Source organism: Cuculus canorus, chromosome 7, assembly GCF_017976375.1.
Source record: "Cuculus canorus isolate bCucCan1 chromosome 7, bCucCan1.pri, whole genome shotgun sequence".
Classification (NCBI taxonomy): domain Eukaryota; kingdom Metazoa; phylum Chordata; class Aves; order Cuculiformes; family Cuculidae; genus Cuculus; species Cuculus canorus.
In genome coordinates, this window is record NC_071407.1 from 37,362,868 (window position 1) to 37,388,970 (window position 26,103).

The following is a 26,103-nucleotide window of genomic DNA, read 5'->3' on the forward strand; positions in this document are numbered from 1 at the left end:
TTGCGATGTGGTGGCATATGAGGAGTGCTGAAAGCAGAGCGAGGTGCCTGAAGCTCATGTGGTTGGCCCAGATGATGGTAGCATGAGGCATCCTGCATGGTGCCCAGATGTTGTGCCTGCATCTGACCATTCTTCGTGGTTGTCTGTCTGAGCTACTCTGCTTTGGGTGTTCCCACCAAACAGGGGTTTGGCTCTTTGGGTGTTGTGTTGGGAAGTAAGAAAGGTGATTTTTTTTCTCCAAGTAGCGGAGTGCTGCGAGTCGTTTCCGTGCACAACAGAAGGTTGTAATAAAAACCACGCTGGGAGGGGCCAAGTGCAGAAATTCAGATTTCAAACACTCTTATCTCATTGCAGCCACTATGTCAGGATGGAAGATTTAATAAAGCGGGATGTTTACCTTTTTAAAGCATAATTTGACTTGATCATGGGATGCTCTGCACCTCTGCAAGTTTTTCTCTAGGGTACGCTGAGCATATCAGGGAGCCTTATTAATGCCTTAGCCAATTAAACTGGTTGAATAAACAGTTTTCTCCTCAGTTTGAGGACTTCTTATTAGTTTTAAGTAAAACTGGCAATAGAAGAAAGAAGATTAAAACGATAGTTTTATAGAAGCTACTGTTGCTGGGTAAAGTAGGGATCTCCAGGAGAGAGACACTTATTGTGCCAATCAGCCGCACAAGAGGACTTTAGGGAGAGGAAGAGCTTCCAGGAGTTCTGTTAGTTTAGGTTGCAAAAGATTTTTGTGAGAGATTCGAGCCTCTGTGAGTGCTGAGGTTGATTTTAACCTAAACACATGATGTTATTTAGACACAGAGTAGTACATTCATTGTATTAAGATCTGGCGCTGATGTTGCAGAGAAACTGGCCTTGTTTAGCCTTTGTTTACATTTAATCTACATTGGGTGTTCCCCGTTTCTGCATTTGGATCCACCAAACAGCTTTCATTTATTCTTGAGCATCATTTTTCCAAGAAATCCAATTTCTGTGCTTGCACTCCAAGCAATTTTTCTCTCTCTCTGCTTTCAACTGTATGCTAGATGTGCTACGGATTTCATCCAAAGTATCAAACCCTGAAGTAGCTGAAAATGATGGTAACATTGATGGCAATGTAATACATAAGGATGAGAGCAAGATACCGTGTTCACTGCATGATCCCTGTTTAGGTGTTTGAGTTCTTGCTCTTCCTACAATCAAGATAAATGCAAGTCTGCTACTCTGTCTGCATAGAATCATAGAACAGTTTGGGTTGGAAGGGACCTTAAAGATCATCCAGTTCCAACCCCTCTGCTATGGGCAGGGACACCTCCCACTGGTTCAGGTGCCCAAGGCCGATCCAACCTGGCCTGGAACCCCTCCAGGGATGGGGCAGCCACAGCTTCCCTGGGCAACCTGGGCCAGGGCCTCACCACTCTCATGGTGAAGAAATTCTTCCTTACAGCCAGTCTAAATCTGCCCCTCTCCAGTTTATAACCGTTGCCCGTGGTCCTATCACTCCATACCTTTGTAAACAGTCCCTCCCCAGCTTTCTTGTAGCCCCTTTCAGGTACTGGAAAGTCACTCTACGTTCTCCTCGGAGCCTTCTCTTCTCCAATTCGCTTTTAAATCTAAGTGTCAGTTTATGCAGTGAGGGGAGAGTATTTATTAACCCGTCATGATCCAAGTTTATATATTTTACTTCACATTTGAAAGCGGCCAAGCGATTGTGTGGGTCTCGCGTGCTTTGGGAGAAGTACTTTGTTTTTTAATGATTTACTTGGCTGGCTGGGCTGGAAAGCAGAGAAAGCTTGGGTTGGAGGTAGTTGGAGTATGTCAGAAATGACATGTTTTGACCCCTTTATCTATTATAAGTGCTATTGAAACCTGTCCTCTCCAGCCTTCCTACTCTTACATGACGTTACGTGATATAAAAGCATGAAGGGAAAGTTGCTTCAATGAGCTGTAGCTCCCACAGGTGAGATCTAGCCCTTTCCAATATTATTTACTTGAACTTAATGATCTCTTTAAGCAATAAGGGAAAATAATCTCTATTAGTTTTTGGTGAGAAAATGAGGATTATAAAGGAAAACGGATGACTACACAGGTTGCAAAGATTGTTGCAAAGATTTTCTAGTATCCTGAGTTAATTTGTAAGAAACCAATTAGATTTTAAAAAGTACACAAACCAAAAAACTGTTAGTTTAGCTCCTTGGTTTTGTTTTAATCACAAAAGATGTTTGAAAAGTTGTGCACGTATTGTTAAAATAAGGGGGTTTCTGGTCCTGAAAACTCTTACTTTGGTGTTTTCAATCATTAGCTTTTTGAGTGCCTACAAGATTCCGCTTGAGAGGGTGTGATCCCAACACCTTGTACAATTGAGCCCTTTCAATGAATCTCAGCCTGTGCATTCTCAAAATCTGCTCTCCAGAAACACCCCACGTAAGAAGTAAAATTCTCCAAGTGTGTATCCACAGTCATCTTTGGGCTTTTTTTCTTCTTCCTGCTCTGGCACATGGAACTAGGAGAACCACTGTGGGTCTTAGATCTATCAGAGCCCATTCAGGATCAGGGCAGCCCACAACTCAAGTCCTCCTGACCTGCCTTCTCTGGTCTCTTTTCTGAAGACTGATGTGATAATATGTGGTATTTGTGATTCTGAAAGAAAACTTCATTATTTAATTTATTAATCTTCTGGAAAGCCTTAAGAGTATAGGTTACTAAGATACCGCTTTCACATTCTGATTTTATTTACCCAGAATATTTTCTAGGATGGAGTAAACACTGCCTAATTATATAATTTTAAAGAACTTGCATAGTTAATTCCATATTATAGTTCATTAGATATCTTTTCTTTTTCCTAGAACAATTCCTTTTCATTAATATTCGTCTGTGCCCTGTACTTCCAAGACAAGTAGTTGTTTTTCTCAGATGTAGCAGATGTGTTTACATGAACCCTCAAAAGGTGGACTGTTAAATATATAAGTGACTAAATATACAGGTTAATAAAATACCCCTCAACGTAAAAACCATAGAATCGCACAGTAGTTTGGGCTGGAAGGGATCTTAAAAATCATCCAGTTCCACCCCCTGCCATGGGCAGGGACACCTCCCACTGGATCAGGTGCCCAAGGCCCATCCAACCTGGCCTGGAACACCTCCAGGGATGGGGCAGCCACAGCTTCCCTGGGCAACCTGGGCCAGGGCCTCACCACCCTCATGGTGAAGAAATTCTTCTTTATGTCCAGTCTGAATCTGCCCCTCTCCAATTTAAAGCCATTCTCTCTCATCCTATCACTCCATGCCTTTGTAAACAGTCCCTTATCAGGTTTCTTGTAGCCCTTTCAGGTACTGGAAGCTGCTCTAAGGTCTTCTCTGAGCCTTCTCTTCTCCAGGCTGAACAACCCCAACTCTCTCAGCCTGTCCTCATAGGGAAGGTGCTCCAGCCCTCCGGTCATCTTTGTAGCCTCCTCTGGGCCCATTCCAACAGCTCCATCTCCTTCTTACACTGAGGATTCCAGAACTGGACACAATACTCCAGATGAGGTCTCACAAGAGAGGAATAGAGGGGCAGAATCCCCTCCCTCGCCCTGCTGGCCACACTGCTTTGGATGCAGCCCAGGACACAGTTGGCCTCTGGGCTGCGAGTGCACATTGCCGGCTCATGTCGAGTTTCTCATTGACCACCACCTCCAAGTCCTTCTCTGCAGGACTGCTCTCAATCACATCATCAAGGGATTGCCCTGACCCAGGTGTAGGATCTTACGCTTGGCCTTGTTGAACCTCATGAGGTTCTCACAGCCCCACCTATCCATCCTGTCCAGGGCCTTCTGGATGACATCCTGTCCTTCCAGTGTGGCAACTACACCACTCAGCTTGATGTCATCTGCAAACTTGCTGAGGGTGCCCTCAATCCTCAATGTGCCCTGTGCTTCCACAACAAGGAGTTGTTGTTCTTGGATGTAGCAGATAGTCTTGCATGAACCCTAGAAAGGTGGAATGTAAACTAAATAAGTAAATAAATACAGGACAATAAAATACCCTTCAGAGTAAAAATCTCAGACTTATCCAAATTCTAGTATTCTGATAAATTCTTCTGTCTTTGCTCAAATCCATCCTTGCTGTTGCTCATACATACTTAGTGATTAAAAGATTTGGCAATCTTTTCTGGTGCTTTGTGCTTTTGTGTAGCTTCAAATAACAGCCCGGTCAGAGTGTGGAGGCATTTTGGGGAGGTTTTGTCCCGAATCAGGGCTAGGCCACAGCAGCCCCAAATCCTACAAGTCTTCGCAGGGCCTTGATTAACAAAAACTGCAGTCGTTTATCCAGTAGAAGGTGTAGGTAAAGTTTTTATGGGGAACGTTCTTGACATTCCACTGTCTCCGCTTGCTGTTGAGGTGATGGGGTTTTAATTTGCTGAGGGTTGAGCATCTGTGAAGAAAATGCCAGGATCTGGGGGGGCTAAATATGAACGTAGACTCTTTATTTAGAACATTTATTTTTTGGTGATGCATATATGCATGTTTGTTTTGATGGCGTAATACAAACAATGAAGCTATCTTAATGAGTTTGGATGCATATGACATAAATTTATGATGTAATTTTCTACAAAACAAGGTAAAAAAGACAGATTAAACTACAAAAATAACAGGAGAAGGGCAAAAATTATTTGTTTCATAAAACCTTTGCTAGCAAAGCTGGAAAAATACCAAAACCAACCAAAAAAAAAAGAAAAGAACTATTTTTACAACAGACATATTTTTGCAGTTTAGTTCATATACTGCAGTCTCTGTTGAAAATTCCTCTGTCTGGTTTACTTAGTATAAATGGATTTAGGCTCTGAGGATAATTCATCTGGGCAAAAGCTGGCACTAGCACAGTAAGAAGAAAAATGAGCAAGCCATAAACGGTTCCATTTTAATTATTATATTCCTTGACACAGGACAATTTTTATATCATGGCCAATGTCAGACTGGGATAAAACTGGTCCAGGATTATGTTTCCATAAGCGTTATCTTGCAAAACTGCCGAGCCCTCTGCTGAATAACAATCTCTGGTTCTCTTTGTTCATCTTAATTTTATGTTTCTTTTACAGACGCATTATGAAAGCGGGGAGTATATTATACGACAAGGTGCTCGAGGAGACACTTTCTTTATAATCAGCAAAGGAAAGGTAAGTTGACACCCTTCGCAGGCAAGTGGGACAATAGCAACAATAGCGGTGATGTGATGCGCTCTTGAAATTCAGTGCCAGCCAGTGCTTTTTTCTCCGGTCCCGGAGGCACAAATGTTGCAACACTTGACATTTAATTAAACTTCCTGGCACTCTATCAGTAGGAAAGAGTGGCCTGAAGGGGAAAAAATAGGTCTCATGCTGTTTTACACGTGTTTTCACAGTGAAGACTTTGGGGTTGACACAGTTGTTGAGTCTCTCAGTAAATGACCGAAAAGCTCAGTTGTTTTTTTTTTTCTTCTTTGAGGAAGAAGAAGGGTCATAAGATTCTGTTCCACTGCTCACAGGGAAAATATGGTTTTTGACCTCTTTTCCAATAAAATCCTGACGGGATTTTATAGATAAGAGGTTTTTTCCTCCCATTAAGCGTCTTTATTTATTTTTTGAGTTAGCCTAATACTATTACTCTTGAGAAACATTTGGCTTCTTTCCATGTAGCAGGATGGAGATATTCAAGGGAATACACTGTGATTTCCCACCGGAGGTGAGATGTGATACATTGAAAGTAAACACAGATGGATAGATATGCTTGACAGTAGGCCACCCCCAGCCTCCTGGTTTGTGGATCTGATGTTTGCACCAAGGCACACGTTAACATTGGCCTTGCCTAATTAAGGATAGCAGGAATCCCGTGGCAACAGTAGAGGCAGAGTATGGGTGTTGTACATGATGTTGAGTTGTTCCGTGAGGGAGGGATCAGGTCTCAGGTACTAAAATTAGGTTATCCACTCTCTGTCTCTCAGAGCCATTCATCATCAGAAGAAAATAAATGATCTTTTTCAGATTAATAAGATAGTTACGAACAAATTTCTGAAATGAAGATAATCACAGACTGCAGAATCATCGAATCTTAGAATAGTTTGGGTTAGAAGGGACCTTAAAGATCATCCAGTTCCAACCCCCCTGCCATGGGCAGGGACACCTCCACCCAGCCTTGAACACCTCCAGGGATGGGGCAGCCACAGCTTCCCTGGGCAACCTGGGCCAGGGCCTCACCACCCTCATGGTGAAGACGTTCTTCCTCATGTCCAGTCTGAATCTGCCCCTTTCCAGTTTATACCAGTGAAAGCCAAGTTTCCTGGTATTTCCTCATGCCTTTTCATTCCCTCTACTTAGAAGTAATATTGCCTCTTTGCCTAGAATAAGGACAAACATGATGAGTGCTTCAAATCCTTTTGGTTTTTTCTTTCCCCCCTTTTTTTTAATGGGAATGTGGGAAGGTGCACCTCCATCCCTTGTCAGGTGTTTGAAGCCTTCCTTGCTACGTTGGTCATGCTTTTGCCCCACTTGATTAGGTAGATCCCATTTCTTCCTACAGTCCTTGATCTCCAAAGAGAGGCCCTTGGTTGAACAAATCAAATCCCAGTTGCAACCAGTGTCTTAAGCCCTTACACCTTGCCTGTGGCTTGGAGGAGAAAACCACCCATGTGGGCCATTGCTCCAGAGCTCTGTAGTTCTGCTTGGGATGCTCCTTGGCTTTATCCCTGGCCTTCACTACTTTATCTTATTGTGACAGCTGATGGCCAGAAAAAGGGAGCTAAAATAAACCGATAGACATGAACTTGTTGAGAAATTCCCAGACCTTCAGCTGCATCCTGGTGGCTTGGCAGAAATTCCCACAGGGACATTAACATTCTGCCCAGTTTTCTCTTCCAAGCATCCTGATTTGCCAAAGAGATATCAGTGACTGATAGAAGATGGACGGAGTTGGTGAGTATTTAGTTGTGATGCCTGTCCTGGGTCATAGGAGTTGTGCAGTGGATGTGAGAACTAACCCACACGAAGGATACAGCCCAGGATGGGAGGAATAGAACCTTAGCAGTAAAACATGGAATAAACAGCAGTGAAATACAGAAGTAACAAACCAATACACGCTGCCGAGGACTTTCTGAAGCAGGGGTGCATAATGTATCCATGTTCCATGCTGAAAACTGACACGGGCAACTTAATAAGCCTGAAAAAAACTGCTGGCTGCAGCTCATGTACCTGGGACCTCACATCTCCTTTCTACTCTCAGCAGCATTGCTTGAGTATTATCGATGAAAGCTATTTGTAATAAAAACTCTGCCTCGCCTTTTATGTCAGAGCATTTGTAGTGACAGTCCCGTGAACAGAGGAGATTTTTACATTTCTGAGCCTATCACTTCTCTCAGAAATGCTTAGAAAGACTTCTTTTCCATTTTCTTTCTGCCCGTGCTCCACGGATATTTCTTCTAGGAGCAAAAACCTCTTCCGCTTTTTCTCTCTCCACACCACCCACCACCCTTGAAATTATTTGGTGTATTTATTATGGTGTATTTCCTTGAGTCCAAGTGAATAGAAATCAAAAGTGTGCTCAAAACACCTCGCATGCAGAAATCTTCTGAATAACATGTCAAATGAAAACAGCTGGGTCCCTTCTGCTTGCTAAATGCTGCTGCTCCGTGCCTCGCCTTTACCCAGAGATGATGTGTGCCATGCTGGGCCATTGTGCACCATTTTTGCTTTAAAATCCATGGTGTCCCATCAATTTTGCGGGTTCTTCATTGGTGCTTTGAACCATGTAGAAATCACAATTAGCACTCGTTGCTCAGGGTAAGTGAAGGTCAATGAGAGAGAGTTTCAATATCTATTAAAGTTCCCTTTGTACAAGTTTTTTTTTGTCAGCTACAAATCTTTTTGGCTCCTCCATTACGTGTTTCCTACCGTCATCTGTTCTTCAGTGAGTCACTGCAGATGTTAATGGTAGTGTGGTGGAGACTGAGCGCTCATTAGTGACTCAAACCCACTGATTTTACCGTTCATAAAAGAGATGGGAGGAAGTGCGGGCCACGATTGTAAATGTAATGGTGAAATTAAACTGGAGCATCTCTAAATCTGAAAGAACATGTCCAATATCCCAGATTTTGACTTTGTCAATTTGCATCTGCAAAAGCTCTGATTAAAGCTCAACAACCCGCAGAGGAAAAGCAGATGAGAGATTTTCCTGTGGGCGTGAGCTACCTCTGAGGCTCATCCCAATTAAATTTTGGACAACCCAGACTTTGGAAATGCCTGTTTCTCTCCACTGAGCATGGACATCTTGATTTATAGATGGTTAATACTGGGAGTGTGATCCCCACCATGCACTGATAGCGAGGGCATTGTATTTCACCACCTTCTTGTACTTAAGAAGTGTGAGTAACTAATGATAACAGCCAAAAAGGAAGAAATATTTCTGCTAGAGGGCCATTATGTCCAACATTGATCTTCCATGGAGCTTTCCACATCCCAGGTGTGTCAACTCATCCTCAGTACCCAGCAGGGTGTCAGGGCTTTGTCATTACAGCAGCTGGGATTTATATCCTGTTATGGCATGGGGAAAGGATATTCAGCTGATCAATTACTATTTTGCTTCTGAAATTGTTTCAGAAAATAAGAAGGACTCCCCTGGGCAATAGTAAATCAGCACTCACAGATGTGAACTCATCTTCCTGTTGTTGCAGCGTCAGCTCCTTCAAGTTAATCTTAGACTAGGTTATACTACCCATGGTCTGACAGCGGGTCGAAAGGCTGCTTTCCATCAGCAGTAATTGCTTTTCTTTTTCACTGCAAAAATAAAAGATTAAAAATTAAGTTGGTATTTTCCTTTAAATTTCCATGAAAGGATTGGATATTTGCTCCAACTAGAGTTATCCCTCACTGAATGTGGGAGACAGTAAAAAGGACAGGAGGCATCCTGCATCCGTAATGCTCCAAACTATTTTATTTCAGTTATGTCTAAAAGTAGATTATTTTTGTATCTCTTTTCCCTTAAGTGAATTTAGAAATGCAAGAAATCATGCAGAACAAAGCTAACAGAAGCCTATGCCATGTGTCTGTCTGATTGATACACAAAATATTTGGTACCTGGTTTTGCTCCTGACTCTATACGGGCAACAACTGTGCTTGTGCAGCCAACTTCTTGTTTAACGCTAAAACCTCCAAAAAAATTGCAGTATTGCATTTTTTTTGCAAGATTAGTAGGTACCTTAGTGGAAAATAACTGCTCATTTTGTTGGATGGTTGGTTGGTGATGCTGAGGGAAGAGTGCAGGACTCTGGAGAACTACACAGTTCCCGGAGGTGATACAGACCAGAGATTTTCCTGAGCGATTCAGCAGATGACGAATCCCTCTCTGAACAAAAAAAAAATATTGTTAATTAGAAGTTTTCTAAATGCTGGGGTGGGCTTGTCTTTTCAACAGGTGAATGTTACTCGTGAAGACTCCCCCAGCGAAGATCCAGTGTTTCTCCGTACTCTGGGGAAAGGAGATTGGTTTGGAGAGAAAGCCCTTCAAGGGTAAGTGCTCCTTATGATGTGGCTTTGACGCTGAGATAGTTTTTCAAGGACTTGTGCGACTTTCAGAGTGCTCTTGCAATTTGGAAAAAGATTCCGAGTAGGTTTATGCTTTTGCAGTTGGGCATTGGCAACGTTGCATGTTGCAACAAGGCTACACCTTAACAGGGAGATAAAAGTTTGTCTTGCAGTCGAGTGGCCAAAGAGAGATCTTCCCATATTTGTAGCCATTGTTCCCATGTTTGTAGGCAGTGATTGTCTTTGCTCTCTCTTCCTGACTGTGCATCTGAATGTCAAAATGTTTAACGTCTTGTTACTCTGTAGTATTTTTCGTGCACGGTAAGAGCATAATCGTGGTCATCTTGTTGGGGCAGACAGCTGAAGGCAGGCGGTGGTCGTTGGTTTTAAGTCTTATTGTGTATCTCTGATTTCGGTAGAGGTGAGAACTGTGTGTGAGTGGTCTGTATAAACATTTTTGTTTGTGGATGACTTTGTACTAAAAGAAGGGGAACTGTAAATCCATATGCAGCAGGTGATTATTCTAAAAAGATACTTTATTTCCATAGGGATGAATAAGAATAGGAATAGTAAAACGCATTTCTTGCAGGAATTTGAGGCGCCCACTCATCCTAATTGACAAACACTTCACTCCATCCTGGATACTTCTCTGGGCATAAGAGCTATACAAAGGCATGGAGTGAAAGGACGAGGGGGAATGGCTATGAACTGGAGAGAGCAAGATTTAGACTGGACATAAGGAGGAATTGCTTCACCATCACAGTGGTGAGGCTGTGGCCCAGGTTGCCCAGGGAAGCTGTGGCTGCTCCGTCTCTGGAGATGTTCAAGGCCAGGTTGGATGGGCTTTGGACAGCCTGATCCAGTGGGAGGTGTCCCTGCCCATGGCAGGAGAGGGTGGAATTAGATGGTCTTTAAGGTCCCTTCCAATTCAAACCATTCTATGATTCTGTAGGACTTCTGGTTGATGCTGTGGTAACATGATAAATCCCTCCTAAATCAGCTTTCTTCCAAAATGAAGGCAGCAGAACATTTGAAGGCTAAATTTTGTGTCCCTTCTTGCAGCCAGAGAGACGTGTCCAACACAGACTCAAGTCTTGCCCCTGCAAATCTATACCTTAATTTTAAAATACTAATGTTATTAAATAAATGACCTTATTTTGGTTACACTTTTGATACTAAAGTGGAGATAAACTATATTTTTTAAGTTTTCCACCACAAACACCTAAGGTGGACACACTTGTTTGTTTGGTTGGGTTTTTTTGTAATGAGCCTCTCAGAGTCTCATGAAGCTGATATGTTTTTTAAAGGTACCAAATATTTTGAGACACCCCCTCCTCTCATTGTGAGAGCAGGCAGTCGCGTGCCAACCTTTGAAGACAACCCAGTATGGGAAAGAAGAGACTTCCTACCTTGCTGTCCCCAAACAGTTCTAGTGACACACAGCACCATCAGGACGAGAATTTTTCAGCGTTTGAAATACAGTATTTTGCCCGACTGCCTCAGATGAGATTAATTTACATTATTGTAAATTGGCCTGCATGTATTTAAATATTCAATATATAATATTTGATCTTCTGAAACAGAACAGTGTGTTGTCAAAGTGCAAGGAAAGCATAATAGTGAGATTTTTTTTTGCTAGGAACGTGATTTACCTAAAGTACCTCCAGTTTGCTAATAAACTCAGTAATTCCATAGCTGGATTTAAATTGAATAGTGAGAAAATACTGCAATGTAAAGCATTCAGCAGCTCAATAAATACATACTTTTAAGAACTGTTTAAGTTATCACTGCTCAGCAACTTGCAAAACCTTTAGGATGTTGCTACCACGTGTGTAAAATAGAATTATGGCTGAGAGCTCAATATTAAATAATATTTTTGAACGTATTTTCTTTACTTTTTCATCTTGAACTAATTTTTCAGACTTTTGGGGGACTTGCTCAACAATACTTAATTACATGCTGTTAAATTGTGTTTTGTGCTTTCCTGTGCGTGGGATGTAGTAATAACTGAAAGACATTTCTTCCTGACAATATAAAATAATAGTTGCAGCGTTCGTTTAGTGCTACAGAGCAGGAGGACAGATAACAACTACTTTCTCCTCTCTCACAGAAATATGTATACGCATTTAGACATCAGGTGATGATATCCATTATTCTGCATGTGGCACTCGCACCAGATCGTGTGTGTTATTTCGCAGTATCCCATTGCACACTGGCAGGGACAAAACAAGTTGTGAAATAATCAGCTACATCGTCGTAGGGTAGCACTTAAGGCTCCCGACTGTTACGTGGTTCTCTTACCTTCCTGGCTAATTGGCACCAGCACAGCAAATGTATAATTTACAGATTAGCAGTACATCATTTACAGTCTACTCGCAATCAGTAATTCTTTGATGATGTTTTCTTAATGAGAAAGAAAACATTTAATGAGAGTGTTTACAATAATGATTTCTATCAACAGGGAAGTAGCGTTTCATTCAAATAAGCAAAGGAAAATAACTCAATGCAGGTTTGTGGTTCACGTATGAAAACTAGTGAATAATTACATGGTTGGACTCGATGATCCAATGGGTCCTTTCCAACCTTGTGATTCTGTGTGTGATTCTGTGTGTGATTACGGTGTGCTTTCTTGGTGGCATCCCAGAGCTGAACCTTCGCACAGGAGCACCCGTCTGGACTATGTCACATCCTCTTCAAGAGGTGATGTTCTTGGTGCGACCATCTCATTGGATGGAAAACATGATTTAGCCTGTGGCAGACAGTCCTACAGGCAGTGATAGGGGAAGAAAAGAGGAAAGAAAAAATCTTTTGGAACATAAGAGAAGGTTATTTCTCGTTCAGAATTTGTTTCCTGTAGGCCAGCCCATAAGAGGAATGGGTTTGAGCCGTTGCCTCCTTGCTGTTATATGTTACATCATATATTACATTTAGCTGGAGTTGTCATTTTGGGGTTTCAGCTGGTTTGGGGATGCAGGAGGATCTCCAGACCGTGGGGCAGAAGAGCAGCATCACGTGGCAGAGGGCTGATGTTCTGGAGAGGCAGCAATGGAGCCTCCCTTAGTGAGCAGGAAAGAGATTTTGAAAGAAATATTATTCGTAGTTTGGTTCATAATGCTTTGACCAAACTGGCTGACTCTTGAGGTCAAATAACTGAGATTTTCTGGTGAGCATATTTGCTATTAAAGAGGGGAATCTCTAAAAACTCAGCAGCTTGAAGTCTCCTGAGTGGTGGCAAGAGGAAGGAATTTGGGTATGTAGCTGAGGCTGAAGCTGGCACAGAGCCTCCACAGTGTCTCTTACGCTCCGATGTATAAATATAAAAGCTAGGAGCGCGTAATACTGAAAAGGTGTTTGAAATATGGATGCTGGGCTGTGATTTAAACTTGTACAAATATATTCAATGGCTTCGGCAAAGATCTTTTCCATGTAGTAAATGGCAGCTTTTAAAACCCCTCTTTTAACTGTATTTCTAGGCTGTTGTCTTTGAAAGGAGCATAGGAAGAAGAGGCAGCTACTCATGTGTGGCTGGGCTGGATGCTGCTGGGGCCAAACGGGGTTAGGGAAACAGTTAGAAAAGCAGCTTAGTTTGCTCATTTGTCTGTGTGAGCTGTCTTTGAAAATAATGAAGTTGTTTGTTTTCACTTAGAGTTTATCATCTTCAATTCTGTTGATTTATATATCCACATGGGTGTCTGTTTGCAGTGGGATTAAGCCAAAACGAAACTTAACTGTGAGCAAGACCACAGCAGGGTGAAATCCAGACTGAGGAGATGAGGGCTGGTCAGCAATTGATCTGAATGGTTTTAGTGCCTGGAAAAGGTGTGGGAATTTAGGAAGCCCTTCTGCCTCTGGGGTTGTGGCAGGGCAGCTTGCAGATGGGACCACTGTAGGAGGCTCCTGCTTGGCGCAGAGAGACCCATCCAAGGGATCCTTCCTTTTTCCTTCTCATTTGTAAAGAATGACATACAGAATGGGGGTTTTTTAGTGTGTTTGTGGTGCATAGAGTGAAGACGAAATTGTGGTGTTTGGATCATACAGGAGGTGCTCTACCGTGGTGACAATTATAGTGATATTTGAGCTATAGTAACAGATTGATATATAATTTTTTTATTACCTTTGAAAATGAGTATGGTAGTATCTTTCTGTCATGGGACATGACAGCATCTTCCCTTCAAGAAAACTTGTACTATTTTCCATTTACATCTCTGCCTCTGGAGGCTCCTGTGGAGTTTTTTCTCAGTGTTACAGATACCACCTCTCCTCTGGTTCCCCAAAAACCTGTAGATATGTTAATTAGCAGAATCAGTAAAACAGTATGTACCTTTGTGGGTAGGAATGTCAAAAAGCAATTTCCTTGCTGACCGTCCAAAAACTTTCTACCGTATTTCCAATTCAAAATAGTGTGAATTGCTGTGGTTGAAGTTGTCCTCGGGCCTCAGATAGAAGTAGTGATGCACGAGGAAATACTAAATCTAAATCAGAATAGCAGGTGGCAATGTCAGAGCTTGCTTTATTCATAAATTAATGTAGGAACCAAATATAATCCTCAAAACTATTTAAAAGGTCCAGTAAATGATCATAGAACCCCTAGGTTGGAAAAGACCTTTGAGATCATCAAGGTCAACTGTATCTGCCCACTACTTAACCATCTCCCTGAGCACCTCATCTACCTGCCTTTCAAATACCTCTGGGGATGGTGGCTCAACCCCCTCCCTGGGCAGCCTCTGCCAGTGCTTGAGAACCCTTTCTATGAAGAAATTTTTCCTAATGTCCAATCTGAACCTGCCCTGGTTTTGAGGCCATTCCCTCTCATCCTATCACTTGGGACAAGAGCCCAACACCCACCTCTCTACAACCTCCTTTCAGCCTCCTTTTGATGGCTGAGACAAGAACGCGACATCAATAAATAGGGCATTAGAGTACTGGGAATGCTGTAGATACATTTCTTTTTCTAGTATATAGTTGTTTTCTTTTGCTGCAGCCAGGACTATGAGTCAGTTCCCAAAATTAATTGTTTTTATTCAACCTCTATAAGTGCAGCAAGAGATGCTGGGGTCCCGCTCATGCTCCTGTAATTCTTAGTTTGTTTCTGTCGAGTTGCAATGACACTACTTCTTAACTGACCTTTACATTAGCCTTCTTCCCAGATAAGAACTTGAAAATTCAGTTTTTCATTAAAAATTGAATTGCCAAAACCTGGAAAACTGTAAGTGCCCCACCTTGCTGCTCCACTCTCTTCTTTCTTTCCCTTTCTATCTCACTTCTTACCCGCTTAATTTCTTTTTTCCCCAAAATTCTTTTTGCCTGTTGTTCCCTGCTACAGAGATTTATTTACCCATTCCAAATAGTGGGGGAATAAGACCAGTTCTCAGCAGTTAGAAAATAGCTAATGTGGTAAATGATAAAACGGATCTGCATGTTGGCATCTTTTAATATTTTTGGTTTAACAAGATCCACACACAGTGTCCTGTGCACTTCACAGCTGCCTTGGCTGTCCTGGAAACTGGAAAGGAAAAGTCCAGGCTGGAGTGCATTTTATTGCATTTTATTTTGTGTTATTATAATTTATATATCTATTTTTTTTTGTAAATGGCTGCTGCTGCTCGGACTAATATTCATTCTCAGTAAAACAGGATGTTTCTCACAATCTTCTGCTGTCAAATGTTGCGTGTTCTTTTTCATTTGACACGCACAAATTTCTCCTTCTTACAAATCACCTGTTGGGAGGTATCTGATGAGTATTAATTTAGTGTAGTTTTTGTTTGATTTCTTTCAGCCTTCTCCCTGCCCAAACAGTTGCCTCTAAAAAAAGCTTTTTCAGTGTCCTTGACTGAACCTTTTTGAGGAACCAAAGAGTCATGTTTTGTTTTCTTCAGACACCTTGCTTATTATACTGTGCTTCCACTCAAATCTTACCATCTGATGACCTTCTAACCTACTTGTCTTCAGTTTTCTTGGGAAGAGAGAATAGGATGGAGGATTGGAATGTTTATTGCTCTGTGATGTAGAGCAGGAAGGGTTTCCGAGGCAGTCACACAAGTATGTGCAGGGCGAACACGAGCCTCAGGCTGCTATTATAGATGTAAAACAACATCTTTTACAGAAATTACGTATGTATATACATAAAAAAAGATAAACTGCATTATCTATAGGATATTTATGTATATAATTTCTATTTCTCCAGGGAGAAGTACTAATCTTTCTGTTGCAATCAGTGTGCTTGGAAGAGAGGCATCCAGCCACCAAAGTGCCGTGGGGTGTGGTCTGGGTAGCAGCAAAATTATGGTGTAAGAAAGCAAATGGGATCTGTGATGGAAAAAGAGATGGCGAAATGGGCTGTGTGGTTCTGACTGGGAGAAATATAGAAGGTTCCTGCCAGCAGCAAATTCATATGCTCATGGCCTTGGTATAAAGTCATTCCTCACCTGTCATACCAGGGGTCACAATGTGAAGATTCACTCTTCCCGTTTCAGTACAGTTTAGAGACGGGGGGAAGAAGAAAAAGGAACAAAAACCAGCCGTAGGGTAGAAATTCAGTTCAGGATAATGTAGTTTTCCAGCCAGGAGCCCTGTGGAGATGAAGATGTATCCATCGTGGTGGTTGTTATGAGGAAATAGAAGCAGTGCTTCGAATGAAAGACCCTTTCAGCCTTGGCTTTTAGGAGGGAGCAAGTTGGGAAGCAATTTTCATCACCCCTATTGCTAGATAAAGAGGGCTTTATTTCAGTCCTGGGTAGTCTCTTTGTAACCCTTCTGCCTGGCACCTGCAGTACTGTGTGCGTGGCTCACGGAGCATGGATGCAACACAGCCTCCAAGGGCTGCCTGGAAGTTATTTCCTCCATGACATCAGCTGCTTTTAACATTTATTACAAACGTTGAGTGTTGCTAAAAGGTACCTCAGCTGTTATGTCTGTTTCTCCCATGCTCTCCGGTCCCCAGACGGATCTCTGCTCATAATGTCTGGTGAGACCTGGGAGGCAGGAGCAGGACGTGACATCTGATGGGTGTTGACCCATCACTCTAAGATGCAGCGAACACCAGAAGCTTTTAAAGGGTTTGGAAAAGCTGTTGGCAAACCCCTGAAACAGAACCTCCCAGGGGCTTTGAAGGGCGAGAGCTCAGAAGCCCGGACAGCTGGAAGCAAGGAAGCAAAGTCACCATATGGTGTTCTGCAGGGTTGGCTTTCTTCCTGCAGGCATCTGCCCCCTGCTTGGGTTGGGAGAAGTGGCTTGGTGGACCTTAGGTCTCGTTGATATCCTGGGATATCACAACAGCAGTTAAATGCTACTGAAATGTCTCCCGGTCCTGCCCAGGCTGGCTTCTGGTATTTGGGTGCCCTGGTCTCAAAGTTATTGCCGTAGCAGAGATGAAAACATTTTGTGATACTGCTCCTGTGAAGTAAATCATTAAGTCTTCATCGCGGCCTTTGCGATTTGTTTAATGACATTATTCCCAGCACATATCGATCACTAATGTAGTTGCTTTGCTTTCTCCAAGTACACGTTCTACATCTTTCCTTGTGTCATAAGCCACAACCTGGTGTCGCATCGGCTTACGCAGGAGCTTGCGGCAAACTCCTCAGCTGTTGCCAAAAGCTCTGGATGCTCCAGGGCATTCCCTGGCAGGGAAGAGTCTCCCAATTAAAGGACTCATCCAAAGCCTTTTAAAATGAGCTTGGCAGGTTCCCCCCGGATGTTGTTAGGTGTGCTGTTACTCACTAAGACACAGCTATGCCTTTGTCACTTAGCAAAAATAAACCTAGTTCTTTTGGAGCTGTGTTAACGTCAGCCACTTGGTTTATCAAGAAATGAAGGGGAAGGGACCCAGAGAGACAGAGCAAGATGTGTTGGCTCTAACACCATCCTGCCTGTAAGCGCTGTGTTGTGCCTACCGAGATGAAGGTTACTTTACGCTTTTCCAACAGGAATGAATTGATATTATTGACTCTTGTCTTACATAAGGACATAGAATAGATCACACCAGTTGAAATGAACGATCCATCTAGCCTGGCATCCTATCTTTAACTGCAACCGAAATCAGTTGCTGGAGAATGTCCTGAATCAGAGCTGGTGGCTTTATAATCCTTGGTGGGTTATCAGTTTACTTTTCAAATATGTTCAAGCAGTTTTAAAATCCACGACCTTCTGTATCAATTAGTTCCACAGCTTAGGCGTGCAAGATGAGAAGAAATGTTGGCTTTGTTGTACAGGTTTTTTTTGGATGGGCCATCTGCTCCTCTTAGAGATGCCTCAAAGTTCTCAGATATGCAGTTGACTTCTTGATTTGCGGAGAACTCCAGAGTCTGTTGTCTGAGACTATAGACATGGCAACAAGCTATTTTCTGTGAAGAAAAATAGTAATTATTCTTTACTATCTTTACAGTTTCTTGCATCTTGATTTGATAAGGTCTCTGGACCTCAGTCCTACTTCTTCTTCTACAAGAACCACATTTTTTGTATGAAGATATTTGGAACTGGAGCAAACTGACTGCAGTGTCTCTCAGCATTTTGAGAGACAACTGTTCCATCGATAATTTGAGAATTTTTTTCTAGTTTGTGTGCTGGTGTTATAGAAAGCTGGTACCGTCTTAGTCAAGCAGATGTTGGTGAACCTTCCCAAAAAGCTGTGCAGCTTTTCAGATTTGCTCCACGTGACAAGTAACACAAGAACTAGTTTTTCAGGCTTCAATAGGATGAAAAGCAATACTGCAAGGAGAGCAATTGCAAAAAATCATACCCACAAAAGCTCTTTCGATGTCTGTGTTTAGATGATCACTTAAAAAGCTCAAGTAGGGCTGGAGTTAAGTGATGAGATGATGAATCGGGGGTTTTCAGCTGCTTGATTTTCCCTTTGTCAAATATCGTGCTTCCAGATTTCTTAAATGTTGGAGCAATTGACTTGGAAATGCGCTGCAGCTTTATTTTATAACAACACTGAACAAAGCCTGTTGCCATTGAGTGACAGTAAACACTGCGGTAAGAAGGAAAAACAAATGATTATGTACTTAAGCAAGATCAGTGAACACAGAATTGGAGTCTTTTGTGCCTTATCTGTCGCCCGCCTCGTGCTGCATTTTGAGCGTCTGCTTTGCATTTCACAAGCCTGTACACATAAAATACATAATTATGAAAATACTTCACTTCCTGATGGGATATAGACAATCATTGGGTTGTGCACAAAATATACCTCTTTTTAATGCATTGCCTAAGAGAAAAAGAAAGCTAATATCTGGCTTTTTATTTGCTATATCAAACAAAAAGCTTCTTTTGGGAAAAATAGCCATTAGGAGAGAATTAGCAGTAAATTCAAAGTTTTACTACTCCTAGTAAAAGGTACATAAATAAAGTTGCTCCAGTTTCTACAGGCCAGTTATGCACAGAGCCAACTTTGTGACTGAAATGGAGTTAATAAATAATCGGGTTATTTTGAGTCTTAATAATTGTTAGTTTATAAGAGCATAGCTTATTAATAATTCTGGCTTTTTTACAACTGAGTCATAGCCTGGGAACTAAAACTGTATATTTGCTTTCCTTTGAGGATGCAGTCCTACAGAGCAAGCACAATATTCCTCCTGCTGAGTTTAAAATAGATATAACATTGGGCAACAAGATTGTGCCAGATGGAGGAAAGCAGAATTACAGGGGTTTTATAGTTATGAATATATTTGCTTACACTTCACTGTAGCAAATTTCTCTGATGTCTTTTTGCTTTGGCGTTATTTCAGAGCTTGAAAGAAACTCTACTGCAGAAATATGTAATGCATAGGAAACACCCCACGGGTATTCTGTTGTTGCTTTTTATTAGCTAACAAAGCTACTAGAGCCCTCTTGATAGGAAAGTAGATGTTCTTACTGCAAAGGTTTTAAAATAGCACGATTTGGGGGATGTATCCTCTTGTATGAACCAGGATGAGTGAAACTAGGGTCAGATCTGGTAGTTCTTGCTTACTTGCAGGACTACAAACCTGAGACTACAGTTTGCTTTTCTCATTCTCCGAGGGCTGGAGCACCTCCCATACGAGGACAGGCTGACGGAGTTGGGGTTGTTCAGCCTGGAGAAGAGAAGGCTCCAAGGAGACCTTATGGCGACCTTCCAGTACCTGAAGGGGCTCCAGGAAAGCTGGAGAGAGAGGGGCTGTTCACAAAGGCTTGTGGTGATAGGATGAGGGGCAGTGGGTATAAACTGGAGAGGGGCAGATTTAGGCTTGACATAAGGAAGAATTTCATCCTTGGAACTTGATGATCTTTAAGGTCTTTTCCAACCCAAACTATTCTATGATTTGGAGGGTGTGAAACAGCCTGGAAGAGCTGAAGGCTTCTTCTGGTGCTGGCTGAATCCTTCCAACTCTTCTCCTTGCTTCTTTTTATGTTCTTTTGCAGACAATAACTGTGCTATATAAAAGAAAAAAAAAAAAGAAAACTGAAAATCCCCATCTCATTTCTGTTATGCAGCAACTTGTAGTATTTTGGGGTTTTTACATTCTTAAACAATACAACCTTTATATCAACATAGTCATAATAAATACTGACAATTTAGTCCAAGCGTTTTATCATAATATTTCGAAATTGTGATACTTTTGTCAAAATGCTGAAATGCTGTTCTGTGACAAATATTTCCAGTTGGAAAAGAAAAAGAGATCGGTAACCAAAATAGAAATATTAGTAGGGAAAGGAGAAAAAAATCCCTGTAAAAGATCTCCAGAGGAAATCACATGTTCTTAGGAAAATGCTTTCATTAAAATACTCCTGCTAGCTTTGCTCAGGTTTGTAAGCATTAAGTGGAGCTGAAAAATACAGCACCAAATTGTAATTCTCTTGACTTCCTTAGAAAAAAAAAAAACCCTGATAATGCCTACCAAGGAGACAAAGGTGCGAGTGTGAATTACCGCCCTGGGTGCTGCGTGTGAACTCGCAGCCTGACAGTGGCTCTGAGTAACTACCTGTGATGCAAACAAGATAACTGGTGTTAGCTAACCCTCAGAGCAGGTTTCCAACATTATCTAATCATCATGGGAAAAAAGTGCAAACAATGTTTCTTGGGGGGTTTTGCCTAACTCCTAGAAATATACGCATCTCTGCACACGTTTAAACGTACGTCATAGAATCGTAGAATAGTTTAGGTTGGAAGGGACCTTAAAGATCATCCAGTCCCACCCCCTGCCATGGGCAGGGACACCTCCCACTGGATCAGGTGCCCAAGGCCCATCCAACCTGGCCTTGAACACCTCCAGGGATGGGGCAGCCACAGCTTCCCTGGGCAACCTGGGACAGGGCCTCACCACCCTCAGTGTGACAAATTTCCTCCTTATGTCCCGTCTAAATCTGCCCCTTTCCAGTTTATACCCGTTCCACATCATCCTGTCACCACAAGCCTTTGTGAACAGCCCCTCTCCAGCTTTCCTGTAGCCCCTTCAGGTACTGGAAGGTCGCTATAAGTTCTCCTCAGAGCCTTCTCTTCCCCAGGCTGAACAACCCCAACTCTCTCAGCCTGCCCTCGTCTGGGAGGTGCTCCAGCCCTCCGATCATCTTTGTAGCCTCCTCTGGGCCCGTTCCAACAGCTCCATCTCCTTCTTATGTTGAGCATTCCAGAACTGGACACAGTATTCCAGGTGAGGTCTCATAGAGAGGAGCAGAGGGGCAGAATCCCCTCCCTCCCTGCTGGCCACGCTGCTTTGGATGCAGCCCAAGACACAGTTGGCCTTCTGGGCTGTGAGCACACGTTGCCGGCTCATGTCGAGCTTCTCATCAACTGGCACCCCAAGTCCTTCTCTGCAGGACTGCTCTCGATCACATCATCCGCCATCCTGTATTGAAACCACGTTATTGTCATTACATTTAATGGCATTAAAGAAACAATAGCTGCTTATGGCACCTCCCGGGTTGGCTGCTTTAATTTATAGAGAAACTTACTAAGGCAGAAGTTGGTGTGGCTCCTCTTCGCATCACCTTTACATTTTATACACGGGATGGATTTGGTCTTGTGTGTTAGGCTTGTAACTCCATACAAAATAACTATTATTCATAAATTTATTGTGTGTGTAGAAAAAAAAGGGTTTTTTTCTGCAAGGATGTATAGTAACCCGGTATTGGGATGCAGTGCCTAGTCATTTTCTGATCTTTATAAGGCACCGTTGTAATTTGAAGTACTTAATATTAAACTTAGTGATTTAAAAATAGTACAAGGTTCTGTATAGAGGCATATTAAAATAATTCCACCTCTAAAAATATAAAATAACATATTTTCCTGGCTTTCACTTTGTATGCTGAGTAATTTAAACACAAAGGTTAGGCCATTTAAATTAGCTAGTGATTTTAGCATGATTATAATTTAGGCATATTATAGTAAATTAGGGCTCCATCCTTGGAAGGAGCTGGTGGTGCAAGTTTGCTTTTAGTACACATTTCTAATAACCCATTATGTTCTTCATGGTTATCATATTCAGTGTTACAAACAACACATAATGACCTTTTTGTTGTAATTCATGTCTTCTGGGTTACTCAGCTGGGGAAAAGGGCCTTTACTGTTATAGACTTGCTCTTTTTAAGATGACTGTTTGATAACATATCATCCTTTAACAACCTAGTTCCCTTTCTGAGCTCTCCTGCTCATCAGGATCCCATCCCTGATGTTCTCCAACATCAGGCACTGGCTACGGGGGTTGTCTCCAATGTGCGGCAAACCCAGAATTCTGAGGACTTTGGTTGTGCTCGTAGCAATGCAGTACGTTATGCGTTAAGAAGAGGAATATTGTGTAGTGACACAAAAACTAGATAAATTAGCATGTAATGAAAGTTGGATTAATTGTGTAGTTCTGCAACAGCATGAAATAATCAGTGTCCCTTCTAATTTATAGACCTTTCCCCCCTCCGAGGGCTTCATATCCCACCCAGTTTTGCTTAGGGGTCAGTAGTCTATTGGTCTGCAGGAACATGGTGACCCTTCAAGGGTGAGTCATCCTATGCTGAAACTCTTCTACCATCTGTCCCCTCCGAAGGGCGTGCAGACAGCTGGGCTGGATGGGATCCCAGTGTCGTGGAGGGCAGCTGAATCCCACTCGGACACATTGACTAGATTCCCTTTGGGATTAGAAAAAGACTCTGAGTGGTTGCATGTAATAAGTATTACCAGAGGGAAGCCTAGTGATGAACATCTCCAGATTTTGTTTTACAGCCTTCTAACCATTAAGTAACATAGTGAACTGCCACAGACACACTCAAAATTAAGGATGAAATATTTATAGAACCAGAGATGGCTATTTATCTGTGTGAATGCTTATTTAATTCTTCTTTGTGAGGAACTCTACAGTACTAAAAGACCATTTTAGGTTCACTCATTTCAAGTAATGCTCATTTAAATGGACAAGAAGATGTCCTCTTGTGGCATTTCCTTTAAAAATCTGTTTGAGTCCGGAGCGTCCAATTTTGGGTGCGTGTTGCGTTTTGTTTTATACATGCTTGTTTTGTCTGAGAAATGTGCTTGGTGAGAGGCTAAAGGGCTCCCTGCGGCAGAGCTATAGCATCATTTCTACCCAGAATATTTCACAGTTGCATTTCCAAATTCTGGAGCAAAGAACTTGAGGCCCTTTTACAGCTTCTGCCCTGAGCAGTGAACTGCCGCAAGGAGCACTTTGGCAAGTAATTGATCTTTTCACAACCAAGCATCCTCGTTTTTGTTGCAATCCCTTTCTGGGCCAAGAAAATGGAGCAATGTTTGGAGCCACATGCCTGCCGTCTTGCTGGAAACAGGAGACAGAAGCAGTGGCTTAAGCACCCTGCCGTAATGCTAGACAAAAACGGCAATTGGAAAACCACTTTCTTGCTTTTCTTGGTTAAAGAATTGGCTTTTTTACCTGGAACACATCGGGAACTAGCAGCTTTACGTTCTGGAGATAGTTCCTTTTGAAGAGCAAAGCTAGCGTGGTGTGTGGGGAGATTGGTGGGGAGGGAGCTGAAGATGACTCTGGAAAACCTGGTGTGTGATTATGTAGGTACCGTGTCCTGTAGTGGAAAAAAAACATTCAGAGCTTGTCGATCAAGCTGGCTAATAAACCAAAGGAGGAAAACATTTCCACATAGTCATTCAGTGATATCTGACTGGGCTAATTACCTTCACAGCTTGTGGTGTGTCACCCTGAAACACAGATCAGCGCTGTCATCTGTAAAGCATTGCTTAATGAGTAATACCAGCCCGGCAGCAACATGGGGATGAGCCCGTGTTTATTACATCCACTTTTTTAGTTAAACGCTGGCTCGCAGCTTTTTTTCATAGTTTTTCTACAGTGTGGGAAGCTTTTTACTTTGAGTGGGTCTGAGCGTTGGGGATGAGTGCTGACTGCATGAGCTATGGGAGATGTGCTTGTGTGTCCTGTGAACTGGTGATGACAAATTCATTCCTGATCCAGGTCTGAGCACAGCAGGGCTGTCAGCTTGGGAATCTCTTCAGAGAGGTGAGAGGTGGTGCCCACCCTTCTTGAAAATGGTTTTATTGCTGGAGCAGATGCACACTAGGTTTAGGCGATAGGTGCAGGACCTCTAGACCGTCTCTTAAGGTTTACTTTTCTCCTCCTCATCTTCCCTGCATAAGTACAAGGAGTTTTGTAAACTGGGTGCTATTCATATACTGTATACACTTCTATTTCTTGACAGCCATCAGTCTACCAGACCCCTGCTTTGAATTTAATTATTATTAACATTAATTTTAATCATAGAATCGCTTGGTTGGAAAAGACCTTTGAAGTTATCGAGTCCAACCATACCTGTCCACTACTAAACCATTTTCCCGAGCATTTCATCCACTCATCTTTTAAATACTTCCAGGGTTAGTGACTCAGCCACCTTCCTGGGCAACCTATTCCAGAGCCCGATAACCATTCCAGTGAATAAATTTTTCCTGATGTCTAATCTGAACCTCCCATGGCACAACTTGAGGCCATTCCCTCTCATCCTGTCACTTGGTAGAAGAGGTCAGCACCCACCTTTCCGCAACCTCCTTGCAGGGGGTTGTAGAGAGCAATAAGGTCTCCCCTCAGCCTCCTCTTCTCCAGGTGAAACAACCTCAGCTCTCTCAGCCGCTCCTCATAAGGCTTGTGAACAGATCTTTTCCCTATATCAAGACTTTGCAGAGGGGCTGTTTATATTGGTGATGGCCAAACAGGCCCTGGAGGCTCCATTTTTGGTTATAGCCCCTGAACATGAAGTACGTTGCGTTGATAGTTGATGCAAACGATACAGTTAAGCTTTTAAGTACTCGGCACGTTAAAACAAATATGCGTGTTGCAGTTTGCCCCTGTCCCTGTGGGGTGTCGGTGGGGTCGCGGAAGGGGAGCTGGGATCTTGGAGAGCAACTAGGATGGCTGGAAATATCACTCTGAGCGAGTTAACATTTAAAAATAAGTAGATTATATTATCACTGAACAAAGTCAGGTCTTATTTTAGGCAAAGGCACAATCTGAGCATAGCTTTTGCAAAGTGCCACTGCGCTCCTGTTACAGCGTTGGCACTTCATGTGCAAAGCTCGTGTTACCTTTACATTTGGCTCCCATAACAAATGTCTGAAAGCTGATTTTTTGGAGGTGATTTTCCTGTTAGGAGAGCATGTTATTTATTTGCAATGTTGCTGTGGATGTTCACCTAAGAAATCTGTTTACTTAACACAAAAGATTCGGGTTATTATATGTGACATCATTTAGGAGTGCTTCTTATAGATGCTTAATGACCTACTAACATTTTGTTAGGCTGAACCATGTTATTACTGACCCTCAGAAACTTCATCTGGGTCTTGAGCTTTCCATTTTTAAGTTGAGTTTAACCGGGGAATGACCTATGGCTGTGCCAGTTGCGTGGGACAGTGTGTGAACTGGTCCGACCTCGTGGCTGGAATGGGAGCTGTGCTGCCAAGCTCCTCCCTAACCATCACAGCTAGGATACAGCCAACTCTGTGAACAGGGCCTGAACAAAGGTTCATTATTGGGGCACTCCACAGCTCCCTGATAGACACAGGTTGTTGGTTTTTTTTTTCTAAAGAGACACTTTTGATGGACAGGAGAATCTGAGGCACCTTTATTAAATACATCAGACTGCTGATAAACAAAGGTGAAAAATGAGCCCAGGCTCAGTGCTGGGATTGACCTTTTGATTCTAGGTTTGTATGGGATAGATTGGACCATGCTGCCTTTTCCACAACTGAGTTATCTGCTCTATTAAAATCTCTTCATTGCATTAGCAGAATTGATCAGGCATCTCTCTGATTGAGAGCCTATCCAGCTCCTCGCACAGTCACTGGGACCTCTTCTTTCCTTCCCAAGGCTCCTTCCTGTGCCCAGCCCTGCAGTGGCTGATTCTCTGCAGGATGAAGGCTCCAAATCTCCTCTCACTTTTTGTCCTTCTCTGAGTGAAAAGTACTTATCCCCAAATCCATTTGCTCTTGTGCTGCCAAACTATGCTGGCAGAAATCCTGCAGCAGGCCGATTTCCTTAATTATGATGATTGTCTTCCACTTTCTGCTTTCTTTCCAACTGAAAAACAGTCCCCTGGCTGTCTTTTCATTCTGTGACCATCATTCGTCATACTTGTGTCTCCTTTCT

General features: G+C 42.5%; 1 protein-coding gene across 3 annotated transcripts in view; it reads left to right on the top strand.

Moving 5' to 3' along the window:
- The window catches only part of PRKG1 (protein kinase cGMP-dependent 1), a 529,543-nt gene that overhangs the window by 391,715 nt on the left and 111,725 nt on the right, over positions 1-26,103 (top strand). For all 3 annotated transcript variants that reach the window (XM_054071966.1, XM_054071965.1, XM_054071967.1), the window contains exons 6-7: positions 5,069-5,146; positions 9,411-9,505. In XM_054071966.1, the coding sequence (XP_053927941.1) occupies positions 5,069-5,146; positions 9,411-9,505 (173 nt within the window). The remainder of the gene's footprint in view (positions 1-5,068; positions 5,147-9,410; positions 9,506-26,103) is intronic.